The sequence below is a fragment of the Lycium barbarum genome, chromosome 6 (assembly GCF_019175385.1).
Source record: "Lycium barbarum isolate Lr01 chromosome 6, ASM1917538v2, whole genome shotgun sequence".
Lineage (NCBI taxonomy): Eukaryota > Viridiplantae > Streptophyta > Magnoliopsida > Solanales > Solanaceae > Lycium > Lycium barbarum.
Genome location: NC_083342.1, coordinates 8,277,461 through 8,295,696, shown reverse-complemented (window position 1 = coordinate 8,295,696; position 18,236 = coordinate 8,277,461). Strand labels below are relative to the sequence as shown.

Sequence of the window (18,236 nt, the reverse complement as noted above, 5' to 3'; positions counted from 1 at the left end):
ATTTTCTATTTAGGAAAGCGGAAAGCATTTTGCAGCGGACAAAAAAGGGAACAATACAATCTATAGGGAACAAGGGGTCAGTTACAAAAGTTAGTAGAGATGTTTCTCGGTGGGGGTGGGAGACCGTCACTCCTCCCAAAAAATGGGGAGACAGAATTATAGATTTGAAAGTCCTTAATAAAGCTTTATAGGGTAAATGGTTGTGGAGGTTCGGGCCGGAGGAACAAGCTTTGTGGAAGGGGGTGATAGTTGATAAATATGGGGTCTCGGAAGGGGGTCGGAAAACTAGAGATGTTGTCTCGCCTTTCAGTTGTGGCTTGTGGAGGAATATCATGAAGGGATGGGATTATTTTGTGGAAAATATCTCATTCAGGATTGGAGACGGGAGGAGAGTTTATTTTTGGGGACATAGCTAGTGCAGGAATATTTTATTGAAAGATGAATTTCAGAGTTTGTACAGAATATCTTGCTAAAGAGACTTGAAAATTCAACAAATTAGGAGGTCACAAAGAGGAGAAACGCTTTGGGACTTGAGATTTAGAAGGGATTTTCAAAATTGGGAAGTAGGTGAATTTCACAAATTGCTAGCTTTACTTCATACGCAAGTCAATCCGGTGGATAGCCTAGATGTTTGGTGGTGGATAGCCTAGATGTTTGGCGGTGGGGCTTGGGAAATAATGGAGTGTTCTCTGTGAAGTCCCTTTATGAGAAACTTTTGAGTAGAGAGGAGTTTGTGTTCCCATGTAAAGCAGCATGGGTTCCAAGTGTGCCGAGGAAGGTGTGTTTTTTCGCTTGGCTAGCTACTAGAGGGGTGATTTTGACAACGGAAACTCTTAGAAAGTGAAAGGTTACGCGTAAGTTAGTGCTACATGTGCAAGGAGACGGGTGAGGACGTGGATCATCTTCTTATAAATTGCGAGTTAACCATGAGATTATGGTAGTACATGTTTAGGTGGTTTGGCATACTTGGGCAATGCCAAAAACTGTGAAAGGGTTGATGTTCATTTGGAAGATGGGGAGAAGGAGGAGAAGACGAAGGGCTTGGAACGCGTCTCCACTTGCTTAATGTGGGTAGTTTGGAGAGAGAGAGAAATAGGAGAGCTTTTGAAGGAGTAAAGTTTCTCTCAGTTGAGGAGTAGTCTCCGATCCCTTATTTTCTTTTGGTGTAATCAGAAAGTTCCTAGTTATATATATGATTGGGTGGAGTTCGTAGAGAATCATATCTTGTAAATCCTTTACTTTGTGGTAAACCCCTGTATACGGCCAATTTGGCCATGTTTATTAATTGATTAGAATGTTCCTCATTGCTTGAGAGATGGGATGTCCCATGGGATTTTTTTTTTTTGATAAGGTAAAGTTATATTAACATTGGTACCAAGCTGGTACATGTCCAATGGACTGTTATCTCATGTCTTAGGCAATCCTCACTTCATTAGTTAGCCTTTGAGGCCGAGTTAGACCTAAGATCCTTTTTGTTAACAATACATTATGAAGTTTTGATTTGTTTTGGATGACAGCATCAGATCTGATTGTTCTTCACTCTTGATTTGAGATCATCAATTGCTGCTCTTGTGCTTAGCTAACTGCTTTAGCTTTACTGAGTTTTGCTTAGATTATTATACATAATGATCTTACTGCTCTTCTGGCTTTTCTTGTAGGATGAAGGGAACTAAGTATAGCACCATCGTCAGATCGTTTCTTCAGACATGGCTGGATACTGTTTCTTGATAATGTATCTTGGTGATGTCTGATATCAAAAGACAATCTGCAATAGGGAAATTAAATTTTTATATTTTCCTTTGGTGTTGCAAATTTGTAGGCTCGCATACTTTGTAATCCAGTTGTGATCAGAACATCGGCCAAAAGCATTGCTGACTGCTGAGTCTCCAAAGAGCACTGAAACTTCTACTTTTGCCAAAGTATGACGAGCATTACAACAACATACCCAGTGAAATCCCACAATGTGGGGTCTGGAGAGGGTAAAGTGTACGCAGACTTTACCCCTACCTGACAAGCATTAATAATCATTTTGTATTTCTTCCTACAGCCGGAAATCTAGTACTTCGGAAAAGACTTACTAGCTCTTAAGGTTTGATTACTAGAACAGGAATAACAATTTTTCATGTGAATAGCTTCTGAATTCACACGAGGATACATTAGATGTGATGAAAAAATGTGTTCCAATGGAGACATCACCCAAGTTGCTCCGACTCTTCACTTTCAGTGCCGCACCCATGTCGACACGATAGGGGTGTGGGTGTGGGATCCATACCAGATATGGTCAACAGATTTTGGGTACTTTGACCAAAATTGATAGTGAAATTTGGGGCAATACAATGATTTCTGTAATCTAAACAAAAACTAAGGTGAATTTGAAGAAAATGAAATACCGTGTATACAAAAATTTCTATTTCAATCCTTTTCCTTATATCACCTTCTTGGATTCTCCTCTTGATCAATATTTTCTTCTCAGAATAGCTTGTAGTCGAATCCCACACTCGTATCCATACCCCCAACAACAACAACATACCCAGTGTATTCCCACAAGTGGAGTCTGGGGAGGGTAGGTTGTACGCAGACCTTATGTCCTTACCCCAACCTTTTGGGGTAGGGAGGCTGTTTCCTTTAGACCCTCAGCTCGAGAGAACAAAGCAAGGTAAAAGGAAAAAGAAGCACGATATCAGAAAAAAAAAAAAATATATGACAACAAAGTAGTAACCTATATCCATAACCCCGAATCTTAAAATTTGGATCGACCTCTAGATTCGCACCCTAGTCCGAGTAACTTAGGACATCACATTTTTCTTGAGGAAATGAGAGCTTGGTCCTCTAAACCTTGTCATGTCATCAGTTAGGCTAGTGTTTGTATAGAGCTGTTATTTGATAAAAATATGATAATTTATAGTTTCCTCTTTCTATAAATCTGGTCATTTAATCATTCTTAAATATGGTAATGTTCTTTATTGCATTAGTTCTGCCTCAAATCTCACAAAGTGCTTATAACAATTGACAGACACACAAATTACACCCACTGCATATCTCAAAACTAATTTTATTCAATTAGATTTTAGGAAAATTGATGTTTACTTCTTAAACGCAAACAAATATATACCATTACCGCTTCAACCTATTATCACATGAAAATTAACCAGTAAAATTTACAAAAAGAAAATTCTAAACTCGTATTTTACAACTATAAATTGCAAAATCGGCATTTTAATAAATACACTATAATTCGTATGAGAAATAATTTTTTGGATTAAAATATGTACCTGGAAAAATTCTATGGATGACGGTAGTTCGAATTTTAATTTGGAGATAGAATTTGGGTCCATTTTTACTTGTTTTGGGACCATTTGCAGAAATAGACATTCCAACTTTCAAGGCTTCTTTTAAAAACATAATCACAAATTAGAAATCAATGCATGTTTGGGAACTCCAAAAAGTGATATAAATATTTTCCGGACAAATTTGTCAGTTCTTCAGTGCTTCTTCATTTATACATTGTGTAGTTAGTGTATAACAACTGCATAATTAATACATGTACAATTAGTGTGTATACATTATATACCGAGCATATTTGATTATATATTTATTATTATATGCATTTATTATGTACAAATTATACAGAAAAATGGGTGTGGAGGATTACAGTGGCTATGATCGGTAGTGGATACTGATAAAAATGTGTATAATGTGTATATATATTGTATGAAAAGTGTATCTACACTGTATATAACACATATACATTACTTATAAACATTTAGTGCTCATACAATTTGTATAGCCTATATATATAAATTGTATATATAATTTAGAGAAAAGACATCATTTAACCCCTGAACTTGGCACGAAAACTCACTTTAGCAACTAAACTTAAGTTGTATTTATATACCCCCCTTAACAACTTTCATTTCAATTATTTTCCACCCTAAAAATAATATCACTCTCACAATGTGAGGTGTATTACACTCGCGCCACGTCATTGCCACATCGTTGCCACGACATTGCCACGTCAAAAATTACCAACACTTCATTTTTTTGTTTTTCTTTTATTATTTTTTCTCTTTCTTCTTCTTCTCACTTTTCTCTTTCTTCTTCTTTCTCCTCATCCTCACCCTACTTTAGCAACCACTACGCCGCCGCTGTCGCCACCACTAAAAAAAATATTATTATTATCAGTCCAAATTGGACAAACTGCCCTTAAAAAAAATCATCACCGTCATCTTTAACCCACACCCACTACCACCACCATCATCTCCCCACCAAATTTCATCCAATTCCTTCTCAAATTAGTCCCACTTACACTCAAATTCGTCCAAATTAATTGTTTTGGTTGTTATTGTTGGTCATTATTAGTTTGGACGAATTGCCCTTAAAAGAAAAAAAAATCATCACCACCATCTTTAACCCACGCCCACAACCACCACCATCATCTCCCCCAACAAATTTCATCCAACTCCTTCTCAAATTAGTCTCACTTACACTCAAATTCGTCCAAATTAGTTGTTTTGGTTGTTATTGTTGGTCATTATGATTATTATTAGCAACCCCATTTCTTCCATAACCATTATTCCATAACTTTATTTTTGAAAGAAAACAAAAATCAAAATCAAAAAATCAAAAAATGGTGAAAATGAAAAGAAAAGAATAATGAAAATATAGAGTGACTACTTATATACTTGTCCCATTATTTTTCAACCGAGTGACTACTTATATACTTGTCCCATTGCTAAATTTATGATAAACGTATAATAATTTCTATATACTCGTCATAGGTTATAAAATATGTCATGATATATGTGAACCAATGATGATATATGAAAAAATTTAGAACACAGTGAAACACAAGTTCAGTAATACATAAAACATTCATTTGCAAGAATATATTGTTAGAACTAAATAACTTTAAGATGAAATTCTTCATCTTTTCCCAAGAACTATCATTTCAAAACATCAAGAATGTAAAACTAGATGCGGAAGCGTACCTGAATCCATGACAAAATCGGATTTGGTCAACTATCGATCTTTGGCCTTCCAAACCTAGACGTAAGCCGTTTATTCTTTACTGAAGACGGGAAATCAGAAAAGAAAACCCTAGGTCTGGTTTGGGGGACCATAACCCCTTATTTATAATTGCACAAGTTATGTTAATTTCTAGTTTAGCCCATCATTAAACTAGAAACTACAACCGGGTATCTACACATAGTAACCCATACTTTATGAGGTATTTAATTAGGCTCATATATTTTAGTCTTTGGTAGATCACTTTTGATGAGGGCCAACCTTCTAATGATAGCTAATAACATACAACTATTATTTGTATATATGCGGAAGTCCACAAAATTCTTACAATCTCCCACTTAGACTACACATATATACAATTTATAACCTTATAACTGTATGTCACCATATGAGCTCAAAATATTTGCTATCATAATCTGAAGTACCTCCAAACAATCTCGTCTATCAATTATGTCAATGTAGAACCAAGGTGGTTTTCATTACATTAATCGTAAATAAACCTTCCCTGGTCACGTACACTAACATAACAAAATGACATAGATCAAGTATAGATGTGCAGCATGAAAATTACATGCTATGTGATTTAAGCATGCCTATTTCCAACTGGTCCTACTGAAAACAAGTCACAGTGGAAACAAACCGAATACTTTATTTCTGCAGAAATGTCCAAAAGAAAACTAAAATCATAAACTGTAAACATAAACTGAAAGCTGTAATATGTCTATTTTAAAAGAACATTTAAAAAGGTTACAAACTCCCACTAAAACTGAATATCCTCAAATGACAAGACACCCATATGAGCAACGTGCTCATGAAAGACCTTAGGTGGTAGTCCCTTAATAAGTGGATCCGCAACCGTGGAGTTTGTTCCAATATGCTCTATAGACACCTGACCACTCAGAACTCTATCTTTAACAACCAGGAACTTAATCTCAATGTGCTTTGACTTTGTTGAACTCCTGTTGTTATTAGAATACATGACTGCTGATTTATTATCATAAAATAAGTTAAGTGGTCTTTCAATTCCATCCACAATTTGCAGCCCTGTGATAAAATTACGCAGCCATAATCCTTGATTTGATGCCTCATAACATGCTACAAACTCAGCTTCCATGGTGGAAGAAGTTACGAGTGTTTGTTTAACACTTCTCCAAGAAACAGCCCCTCCAGCAAGCATATAAATATAGCCTGAGGTAGATTTCATACTATCTTGGCACCCAGCAAAGTCGGAATCTGAATATCCGATAATCTCTAACTTATCTGACCTTCTGTATGTGAGCATGTGATCTTTTGTTCTTTGTAAATATCGGATAACTCGTTTGGCTGCTTTCCAATTAGCCATTCCCGGATTGCTTAAGTATCTGCCCAACATCCCAATAATGTACGCAATATCTGGGCACGTACAAACTTGAGCATACATCAGACTTCCTACTGCTGAAGCATAGCGAATCTTTTGTATTTCTTTAGCCTCAAAATCATTCTTGGGGCATTGTTTGAGACTAAACTTGTCTCCTTTAGAAACAAGGGTATCACCTGGCTTGCAATCTTGCATGCCAAATCTCTTTAGTACCTTTTCAATATAAGCTTTCTGTGATAATCCAAGAATACCTCGAGAATGATCTCGATGTATCTGAATTCCTAATACAAAACTTGCATCACCAAGATCTTTCATCTCAAAATTCTTTGCTAGAAATTTCTTGGTTTCATGCAACATGCCTGTATCATTTGTGGCAAATAATATGTCATCAACATATAAAACCAGAACAATATGCTTACCCCACTGAACTTGTGGTATACATAATCATCAATAAGATTCATCTCAAAACCAAATGGGACAATAACTTGGTGAAATTTGTAATACCACTGACGAGACGCCTGCTTAAGCCCATAGATGGATTTCTTTAATTTGCATACCGTTAACTTTGCATCACAAGATACAAAATTTTCCGGTTGCACCATATAAATTGTTTCATCAATGTCTCTATCGAGAAATGCAGTCTTGACATCCATCTGATGTAGCTCAAGATCAAAATGCGCGACTAATGCCATTATAGTCCTAAAAGAGTCTTTTGATGAAACTGGAGAGAAAGTCTCTTCAAAATCAATGCCTTCTTTCTAGGTGAAGCCTTTAGCAACAAGAAGTGCTTTGTACCTCTCCACATTCCCTTCGAATCCCTCTTAGTTTTAAATATCCATTTACAACCAATGGGTTTCGCACCTTCATGCAATTGGACAAGCTCTCACACGTCATTGTCCTTCATGGACTTAATCTCTTCATTCATTGCATCAATCCACTTTTGAGAGTTAGAACTTTCCATGGCTTGACGAAAGGTGATTGGGTCAGCTTCCATCACTCCAATGTCATCCTCAAGTTCTTGGAGAAACACAATATAATCGTCTGGAATTGCACTTCTCCTCTCTCTAGTGGATCTTCTTGATGGCATTGGTTTCTGAGGTTGTAGAGTTTGTTCAAGGACACTGTCTTGATCTGGAGTTGCTTCTTGAACAATGTCAGGTATGGGAGACTGTTTCTGAGCATTGTCAGTAGCAATTAGAGGAATACTTAAAGGAATTTCAACATACTCCTCTTCAAAGACAAAGTCCTTTATTCTTTCTTCCCCAGCAAACTCAACATCCTCGAATAACCGCGCATTAATTATCTCAAAAATAGCCTTAGTAGTGAGATCGTAGAATTTGTAACCCCTAGACCTTTCAGAGTATCCAATAAAATAGCAACTGATTGTCCTTGAGTCTAGTTTCTTTTCATTTGGCCTATAAGGCCTTGCCTCAGCTGGACATCCCCAAATGTGCAAATGATTCAAGCTAGGCTTTTTGCCTGTCCAAAGCTCATAGGGGGTCTTATTAGTTGCCTTAGTCGGAACTCTATTGAGTACATATGTTGCGGTCTTTGATGCTTCTCCCCAGAGTGAATCAAGTAAGGTAGAATGACTAATCATACTTCTCACCATATCTTTAAGCGTTCTGTTTCGTATTTCAGCAACACCATTCATAGTTGGCGAACCCGGCATGGTGTACTGTGGGACGATACCGCATTGCTCTAGGAATTTCGCAAATGGTCCTGGCCGTTGTTCACCTGATGCGTCATATCTACCGTAGTATTCACCACCACGGTCAGATCTAACGCTTTTTATACTTTTGCCAAATTGGTTTTCAACTTCAGCCTTATAATTTTTTAACACATCCAGTGGTTGAGATTTTTCATGAATGAGATAAAGGTAGCCATATCTTGAAAAGTCGTCTGTGAACGTTATAAAATATTGTTGACCATTCCAAGAAGCCGTAGGAAATGGTCCACAAATATCAGTATGTATAAGTTCTAAGACGTCTGATTTCTTATAGGCTCCAGATCTCCTTGTATTTGTTTGTTTCCCCTTAATACAATTTACACATATATCAAAATCTGGAAAATCAAGGGGACCGAGAATACCGTCTGACACAAGTCTCTCAATTCTCCTTTTGGAGATATGACCTAATCTCTTGTGCCATAACGAAGCTGAATTCTCCCCGCTTAATTTGCGTTTATTACCAATTATATTAACATGCCAGGATTCATTATACGAAGCAATTGTGTCAATTAAATATAGATTATCGTAACCTGATAAAGAACCGGATCCAACCAATTTTGAATTATGAGAAAGACTAAATTTTGCATTTCCAAATGAACAACAATAACCAAATTTGTCCAAAGCTGAAATAGAAATCAAATTTCGTCTAAAAGACGGTACAATAAAAGTCTCATTCAAATCCAAATAAAAACCAGTTCTTAACAATAATCTAAAGGTTCCAATTGCTTCGACTTCCACCGACTTGCCATCACCAATGTAAATGTATCTTTCACCATTATTAGCCTTTCGGCAATTCAAGCAACCCTGCATAGACAACACTGATGTAAGTTGTTGCACCAGAATCTAGCCACCATGTGTGTCTTGGTACCGAAGTCAAATTAACCTCAGAACAAACAAAATTAAGAAGCATACCTTTCTTTGCACGCCAGGCGTGATAGTTAGAGCACTGCTTCTTCTTATGACCTGCAGCTCCGCAAAAGAAACAACCATTTGTAGATGGTTCCTTATGTTGTTTCTTCTGTGGTGCCATATCTGCAACTTCCTTATTCTTTCTCTTCTTGTCTTTTCTTTTGTCCTTTGGAACAACGGCTAAGTGAGCACTTTCTATCTTTTCTTGCTTCAATCTATACTCTTCCTAAACACAGTGTGAGATGAGCTCATTCAGAGACCAAGTCTCTTTCTGACAGTTATAGCTCACCTTAAAATGACTAAACTGTGATGGAAGGGATATTAAAACCAGATGCAATAGCAAGTCCTCAGAGAGTCCCAACTTAAGTGCTTTCAACTTTGAAGCAAGATGAGACATCTGCATGATGTACTCCCTAATGTTACCTTTTCCTTGGTACTTCATTGAAATCAGACTTGTCAAAAGTGTACCAATTTCAGCCTTTTCACTCTTGACAAATACTTTTTTAATTTCAGTAATAAATTCCTTAGCCGTCTTAACCTTGTCAGACATAGTGTCCCTGAATGATTCTGGAATGGCCTTCTTCATGATCATCATACACATGCGATTTGATCTCTCCCACCTTTCCATCTCCCTCTTTTCATCAGAGGTACTCTTGTCTGTAAGAGGTGGTGGAGAGTTAGTCCTTAACGCAAGGTCGAGATCCATGACTCCGAGAACTATGTTAAGGTTCTCTTGCCATGATTTGAAGTTGGTGCCATTTAGCATGGGAATGGAATTGATGTTGGCAGTAATACTTGCGGGTGTATTTCAGCTGACTCAAAGAACAATTACAAAATAAACTCACATAAGGTTTATATCAAAACTGAAAATAAATTTGAATAAAGGTAAACCCCATCTCAAGATACCTAGCACTCCATTAACATTTCATCTTTGGACAAAATATTAACTTGTAAGTGATATCTTGTCGTAGTGATCAAACACTGATAATAAAAGAACATGTCGAATAATAAATCTTCCTTTGGGCCGATTTAATTATTCACACGTAAAACCAAATAATTATCACACGTTTATTACCACAAAATGCACATGTAATTCTGTTAAACATTAACCTTCCTTTGGGCCGATCAATATTCACATAGGTTACACACACAAACTTTTTATATTTTAAAACAAATAAATCTTCACAAGAGGGGTCACTTTGGCGACATCTAGCTTCTAACTTATTCATCTCAAAATACATAATTATACCAATATTCAGATCTAAATTCACCACAAAAGGAACATATAATTTCCAAGACAAAACAGCATTACGGTGGGCCTGAATTAACATATACTTAAAAGCTGTTATATATATATATATATATATATATATATATATATATATATATATATATATATAGGGCCGGCTTGCTTCTGGAAGTAAGCAACGCAGCGACCAGACCAGCGAATAATGATAGGCTTACTGTTTATCAATGAATTTAATAATACTTGCTTGCAAGTTATCATGGCCTTAAGAAAAAGAAAAAATATTCTTCAATATATACTCCACCAGAATAAACCAAACTAGACAAACATGCAAGCATTTAAGTATTGTTGTAGTAGATTACTTATTTAACAAACAAGTAGATATCTATAAAGGGAATTGATTACACCCAGATCCTTAAAGTTTATGCCGCGATTATGAAGCCTTAACAAGTCACTTTTTTTTTTTTTTTTTTCGATACAGACTTCGGAAAGGAAAATCCCAATGATTTGACATAATACAGGCTCCTGATAATAATTGTTAGAACTAAATAACTTTAAGATGAAATTCTTCATCTTTTCCCAAGAACGATCATGTCAAAACATCAAGAATGTAAAAGTAGATGCGGAAGAGTACCTGAATCCATGACAAAACCGGATTTGGTCAACTATCGGTCTTTGGCCTTCCAAACCTAGACGTAAGCCGTTTATTCTTTATTTTAGACGGGAAATCAGAAAAGAAAACCCTAGGTCTGGTTTGGGGACCATAACCCCGGCCCTTATTTATAATTGCACAAGTTATGTTAATTTCTAGTTTAGCCCATCATTAAACTAGAAATTACAACCGGGTATCTACACATAGTAACCCATACTTTATGAGGTATTTAATTAGGCTCATATATTTTAGTCTTTAGTAGATCACTTTTGATGAGGGCCAACCTTCTAATGATAGCTAATAACATACAACTATTATTTGTATATATGCGGAAGTCCATAAATTCTTACATATATTGCCCACACGTGCCTTGAATGCTAGGCTCATTTTTCTCATGTCAGTTCATAGAAGAAGAGGTAAATAAAAGCTAAGTGTTCATTCACCTCTTGATTACACCTTCATTCCATAGCCATGAGCTTGATTCTTCCAGACTAATCTTTCGGTTCAAGAAGAAAAAGAAAATTTTTTATAAAGGAAATGGTGGACAATTGGTCAATAATATTGCAAGTGGTTCTTCAAGACCTGTTATAAGGTACTTCTTTTCTGGCCAAACCAAAAATGTGGCTAAGCCTAACAACAATAATGGCCAGATAAGGCAAAAAAAGAAAGTACAGAGGAATTTTACTGAATAAAGAACAAAGACTTCTCAAAATGGCTGAGACTAAAATTAAGTTAAAGGAGAAAGCAAATGACATGAAAAAGGTAAGCTAGCAAGTTGTTTCCTTTTGTTCGATTATCCATTAAAGTTTATGAAATATTGATCGAATATGTTTAATGACTTGATCAATCAATAGCCCTCGTATTTTAAGATTCTGTCACCTTGTTCTATTTTTTTTAATTTAAATGGCTTGAGACTCTTGAGGTACATATGGCCGGTCCTTCAGGTGGCACCCCCACCCGCTACTGTAGATCTTGTATTTATATATTGAAACCTGCCAAATGGTTATGTAATTGTAGAAACCCAGTCACTAAGAAGTAAAACTAGATTTAATTTGAGCCTCACGTATACCTTGCGCGGGGGAGGGAGGGGGCAAATTCATCACTTTTGCTTACTGAACCCAATCCTCATGGGGCAATTAGCAGGAATGCCCTTATTACGGGGTGGTCTTTAAGTTTTGCCCTTCAAAATGGTGGTCTTTAAAATTTGCCCTTCGCTAGGGACCGCTTGGTCATGGATTCAAACCCCCACTCATGCGAAAATTAAAAAAAAAATCGCAAGGCATAAGTTCAGAAAAAAGGCAGAGCTGCCTTAAGGCAGAAATTCTGCCTGAGGACAGAATTTGCAAATTCTGCCCCATGCAAGTTCTGCCTTAAGGCAAAAATTCTGCCTTTTTTTTAACAACTTCTGCCTTGCGAAAAAAAAAAAAAATCACTGAGCGGAGTTTCAAACCCGTGACCAAGGGGTCCCTAGCGAAGGGCAAACCTTAAAGACCACAAATTTGAAGGGTAAAACTTAAAGACCACCCCAAATAAAGGGCAATCCACACAAAAAAAAGATCCTCATGTGTGCGAGGACCATCGCTTGTTCTAGCCCATTTACTAACCCTACACCACACAATTCAATATAAAGAGGAAAGACGATTTTCCGCCACCTATGTGGGACATTTGCACTTCATATAGGAAATAAGTAAGAAAAAAGAACCCACAAAGAGACCTTTGGCTTTGCATTACCAACAAAGAATTGACTAGAATAGCAATACATAACTCTCGGACCAAGTTGAGCTGTTGGTTCCGTAGTGAAGAGGAAGCCTGCCAAAGCTCTGCTGCGCCATCCACCAGGGATTGATACCTGTGCTCGCATTTTGTTTTTTCATAAAACGCCACCCAAGCAAGCAGAGTACTTTGTTTCACTTTTTCTTTTACAAAAAACAAAAGTCAAAACTAAAAAAAGACCAGAGTCAAATGTAAACTTGGTGTTCTTCATTCTCTTTTTTTGTTTTTTTGTTTTTCTGTTGTAATACAATTTCTCTTGATCTTTTTTAACCACTGTCTTGAAATTCCAATATGTACAAAAAAAAAAAGTTAAAAATTAGCTATAAAATCCATCGTTAATCTTTCGCTATATCGCTAGTAGCAAACATAATTTTTTGATAAATTTATCGCTAATCCATGATGAATTTTACTGTTTGGTTAGCTAATTTCAATTTTTCAGTAGTATATTGTATATTAATTTGAGTTTATTGTGAACCCATAAATTTTAAATCCTAAATCCGCCTCTGGTCACGATGATACAAACACAGAAAAGACGATTGTTTTTAACGCCATAGCACCTACCTTCTGGTCATAAGGAATGGAATTAAACCCAAAAAAAATCTCAAATGCGGATAAGTTCAAGCCAGAACATGGAGGACTAAACAAGCTCTTTAGATTATCTAGAATAGGTTCTGAGTAAAAAAACTTCGAAAATGCTTTTAATAATAGACTAGGATACATCTCGACTACTCTGATTGTTTGACCAGAAAATTCTCAAGAAAAACGAAGGAATATTCCAATGGAAAGACATGGAACCAGTAATTAAATCATTTCCAAACAAGCCCACGTCCGAATTTTCTGTGAGGTTTGTATATATGTATTTGATTAAGCTAGCAGATTCAAACAAAACTAAGACATGTTTTGGGACAATGACAGTAAATGCCCTAATGAAATACTCCTGTACACTTTTGACAGCATAGCATGCACAGTTACTCGACTAGTTATCTGCCATACATCAAAAAACATGCACTTTGCTACGCAAAACATAGGCTTGAGATGTTCAGAATGTAGAAGTAAAGCATGGCTTCAAAACGCTATTATAACATAAGGTTGTAAAGCTCTACAAGCATTACAAATATAACATACTGCTCAAACACAAACAAGAGCTAGCTCGGTGAACGAAGCATCCCACATGGTCCGGGAAATGGTCGCGCCCCAAGGGCGGGTGATGTAGGCAGCCCCAACCATGACACAAGCATATTAACATTGAATAATAATGAAACTAATTTTCTTTTAGTTCACATTTGATTTTAATTTACAATTACAGTTATTTCCTGTGAGATTCCATGGCTCGAACCACATGGAGACAACTTTATCGTTGATCCAAGGTTCCGTTTCATGCTGCGCAAAGACAATCGTACAGTATAAGCCGGGAAAAATCTTTAAGCAGATACAAGGCATATTTTCCTAATGGTAGCAGATTATGAATGAAATTTCAGCACATGCTTTTTAAACAAGGACAACATACTGCAATTAAAACATATTTGACATGAAAGCCTCAAATGGTTCGTTGAACATGCAGAAACTAGTCCTTTTGTAACATACAGGATATAACTTCAAAAAGTTGTAGTGAGCATTTCAGTTTTTGGCCTAATCTTATCTACACAATACAAATAACAATATCATCAAGTAATACAAGCCTTGACAAATGCCAAAAAGGCTGCAAGGATCTGGAAATGAGCTTTTAAAATGAGTGGCACTCTATAGTACATTTCTGCCTTACATTCTTTTCATGAAAACTACAAGTTGCAATTGAAGTCAATCAACCTAAACAATGTTTCCTTGGGCATACTTCAATGGATCATTATGATTTCATGTAGGAACCTAACAAAACTTCTACACATGCTTGTTAAGTTTTCTCCAAATAGGGAACATGCATTTAGTCAACTGAAGAAGCACACGTAATGGCATTTTACATTCAAACACACCACTCAAGAAGTCATAAAGACAATTTGAAACAGCATACCGCTAAAACAATCAGCGACTCATCCACCTTTTTGAAAAGGGTAAGTTTTTAAAAGTTGCAGCAATAAGAAACTGCAAGTGCTGTAATATGTACAAGAGAGCCCAAAAAAAAAAATATCACATTCTGTTCTGCAGGGATTCTAAGAGGCTAAGTATCGAGACTCTGCTTCATTTAACATAATTTTTACAGCTGACAAACCTAATGTGGAAGAACAAAAAAAAAAGTAACCGAAGAAAGATAACATATAAGAATAGCCGCATAGCTGAATACATAACAGGACCAATCAGATGGTTGATTTAGGAAGTACAAAATAACTACATATCAACGGATGAAGCAATCAACCAATGAGGCAAATGATCTATGAAACATGGGCAACACATATGATTAGCACAACAACTACTTTATCAGAAAGTTGAGTACACCAACCACTTGTGTGATAGCGAGAAGCAACCTTTTTTTGGATAACCGTGGTGTCCCGGAAAAGCTAAGAAGCAACTAATATATTAACAAATGAAAAACAGCAAGCAGCTATTCAATAACATGCTATGAGACCCCGATCACATTTAAATATTCAAACAGTAGCATGACATGTCAGCCCACACATAAGAGATCAGAACCACAACAGAAAGCTCGTCGGACCAGAAAAATACACACACATGAATGGACTAAAGCAGAATGATACTTCAGCAAAAGTTTAATTAGGGTTCAACGAGCATGACTCAGCCAATTTTAACTTCAAGAAAGAAAAATAAGAAAATATGTCCTAAATTCTCAACAACAACATACCCAGTGTAATCCCACAAGTGGAGTCTGGATGTCCTAAATTCTCACCGACTAAATAATGTTAATGTACAGTTAATGGTGTAACATCTTGTGAAATGAAGTGAACAGGGGCTACCGCATAAAATGTGGTAACTTAGAGACGTTTCAAAGACAGGGAAATGGGCAAATATCTTATTCTTTATGTGGTGAAACTGGTATTTGAGGAGCCACGTGAAAACATGACTGCTCACAATCTGCAGAAAATGCTTTTCCAAGAAATTTACCAAAGCACTTGAGCCCATTTGCAGCTACATTAGAACCGGTTGGACCCTATATGCCTAAGAACAAACTTGCGGAAGCATAACATATTTCAGCAAACCCCGCTCCCTCAAATTACATTAAACTACCACACAAACCAGTTAAACAGTATTAGTAAAATCCAAACATTAACAGCTTACACATAGGTAACAACAAATTATTCTCAATCTCCACTTTCTAGTTAAACAATCTAATTTCTACACATAACAGCAATAACAACAAAATTTAAGTAAAACAACGTACAAAAGGTATCAAGCATCAGCCCCCTCTGTAGACTTCCCTCCAAACGGATCATGGGAATTTTCAGGCTCCTGACCACCAATGTGGCGTTGCACAAGTCGCTGCAAATCAGCCATAACCTTCTGCTCACGCTTAGCCTTCTCCTCATAGTTAAACATAGCCAACGCTCGCTTGTCTTCAGCGCTGTAAACTTGGTTTTCCTTTCTGATACGAATAGCATTCATCCTTTGATGCCTACTACCACTCATCACATAACCAAGACCCTCGAATTTCGAAATCTCGTCAGCAGAAAGACCCACTTCTCCTCTACGTGGAATACGCTTTCCTTGCTGAACATATTGGGCAATAGCATCACCTTCACCAGGCCTAAGTGCCCCACCATAACTTATATGCCCTTCAGCCCTTGGTAACGGCATTGGACCAACTGGCGCCTCATCTTCAAAATTACTACTCTTCTTCCTCGCCTCGATCAATTCTTTCAATTCAAGAACCTCACTATTAACTTCATCTATCATTGGTTCATCAGCCTTCTCATTATTAATTCTATCATCCCCGTCTAACTCCAAGCTCTTTTCTGGCACATCACTATCCTCATCCTTCTTTTTCTTACTCTTCAAAACACCCTTTTGATCAATTTCACCCTCTTCGCTTTCGCTCTTGCTTTTACTACTCTCACTCTCACTTGAATAGCTTTTCTTTTTGCTTCTTTTCTTCCTACTACTACTGCCCCTTTTATGTTTACTCCTCGACCTTTTCCTTCGTTTTCTCCGATCCTCTTCTTCTTCTGATGAATAATCAGAAGACTCTTCCTCTGATTCGCTCTCAATTTTCCTACTACTGCTACCCCTTTTATGTTTTCTCCTTGACTTTTTCCTTTTTCTTCTCCGATCCTCTTCTTCTTCCGAATCATCACTAGACGACTCTTCCTCAGATTCACTCTCATTTTTCCTTCTCGATCGCCTACTTCTACGTCTAGAACTCGATTTCTTCCTCCTCCTAGATTTCCTAGGTTCCGAATCCGATGCATCAGATTCAGATTCCGATTCACTTAAAGGCTCATTTTTTGACCTTTTCACATCCTTTTCGTCGTTCTCTACCATCTCCTCCTCAACTTTCTCAACAATTTCATCAATTTCTTCGTATTCCGGTTCGTTTTCTCTCCTAGGTGGACTAGGTGTACAATTCCAAATACAATTCCTCAACGATTTCCTCAATTTCTGTCGTTTTAACCTACGATACTCTTCGAAACTCAATCCTTTATCTTTAAGCTCTTCATCCGATTCGGAATCTACAGTTCTTCGATCAAGGTAGGGTTTCTTCCCCCTTCCAAATCTTCTCGGCGGTAAATCATTCGTAGGGCTAGGGTTTCTACGATACGAACGATCAGGTGAAATTTCAAAGGATCGTCGATTGTTGTTTCGGCCGTTAGATTGTTGTTGGCCTTTATATGGACTGTATACCGGACTACGACTGCGATTTTGGAACCTTCTAGAAGGTTCAATATTCGTATGTTGTTGTTGTTGTTGGCCTTTATATGGACTGTATGCTGGACTTTGACTGCGATTTTGGAATCTTTTAGAAGGTTCGTTGTTCGAATTGTTTCGGTTTTGGCCTCTGTATGCCGGGCTACGGCTGCGACTACGGCTACCGCTAGGGCTCCGACTGAAACTTCGGGTCGGGTTACGGGTTCTGATAGGGTTAGGGCTGGGACTACCGTAGTGGCGGCGGCGCTGAGGTGAGTAGCCGTCGCCGTTAGGGTTGCGATTTCGGGTCGGGTTACGGGTAGGGGTGGGGCTAGGGCTACGGTGGCTATTGTCGTAATGTGAGGTCCGGTGAGGTAAGTAGCGGCGATGTTTGTCGTTGGGGAATTCTATGGCGGAGGAGATTCTACCCATTGTTGGGAATTATTATTAGGGTAATTGAAAAATGGAAAGAGAAAATGGCTGGTTGGATTGTAAGATATATATATATAAGGGTATTTTGGATAATAAGTTTCGTCTCAGTGTTTGACTGGACACAGAATTTAAGAAATAAAATAATGAAAGACTTTTAAATGTTATGGTCTAAAACAAATCATCTCGTTAAGCATAAAAGGCAAAGCTTAAATTTAATTAATAACCGAAAGACAAAAAATACTACTCATTTTGTTCTTTATGTGATACATTTTAATATGTTCAAAAGAATGATACATTTTCTTGAGGGGTGAAACTCGACAAAAAG

General features: G+C 37.1%; 1 protein-coding gene and 1 long non-coding RNA gene across 2 annotated transcripts; both read right to left on the bottom strand.

The window, feature by feature from the left end:
- Positions 1 to 8,668: 8,668 nt before the first annotated feature.
- On the bottom strand, positions 8,669 to 12,113 carry LOC132599523 (uncharacterized). The gene is made up of 3 exons (XR_009566857.1): positions 10,901 to 12,113; positions 9,024 to 9,832; positions 8,669 to 8,915 (listed from the first exon to the last, which is right to left on the bottom strand). It is a non-coding gene; the product is annotated as an uncharacterized LOC132599523 (long non-coding RNA).
- A 1,625-nt stretch (positions 12,114 to 13,738) lies between these two features.
- LOC132600684 (uncharacterized) lies at positions 13,739 to 17,955 on the bottom strand. Its single transcript, XM_060314009.1, has 2 exons — positions 16,020 to 17,955; positions 13,739 to 14,071 (listed from the first exon to the last, which is right to left on the bottom strand). Exon 1 carries the CDS (start codon positions 17,909 to 17,911, stop codon positions 16,028 to 16,030), a length of 1,884 nt encoding a protein of 627 aa, XP_060169992.1. The 5' UTR covers positions 17,912 to 17,955; the 3' UTR covers positions 13,739 to 14,071; positions 16,020 to 16,027.
- Positions 17,956 to 18,236: the final 281 nt, after the last annotated feature.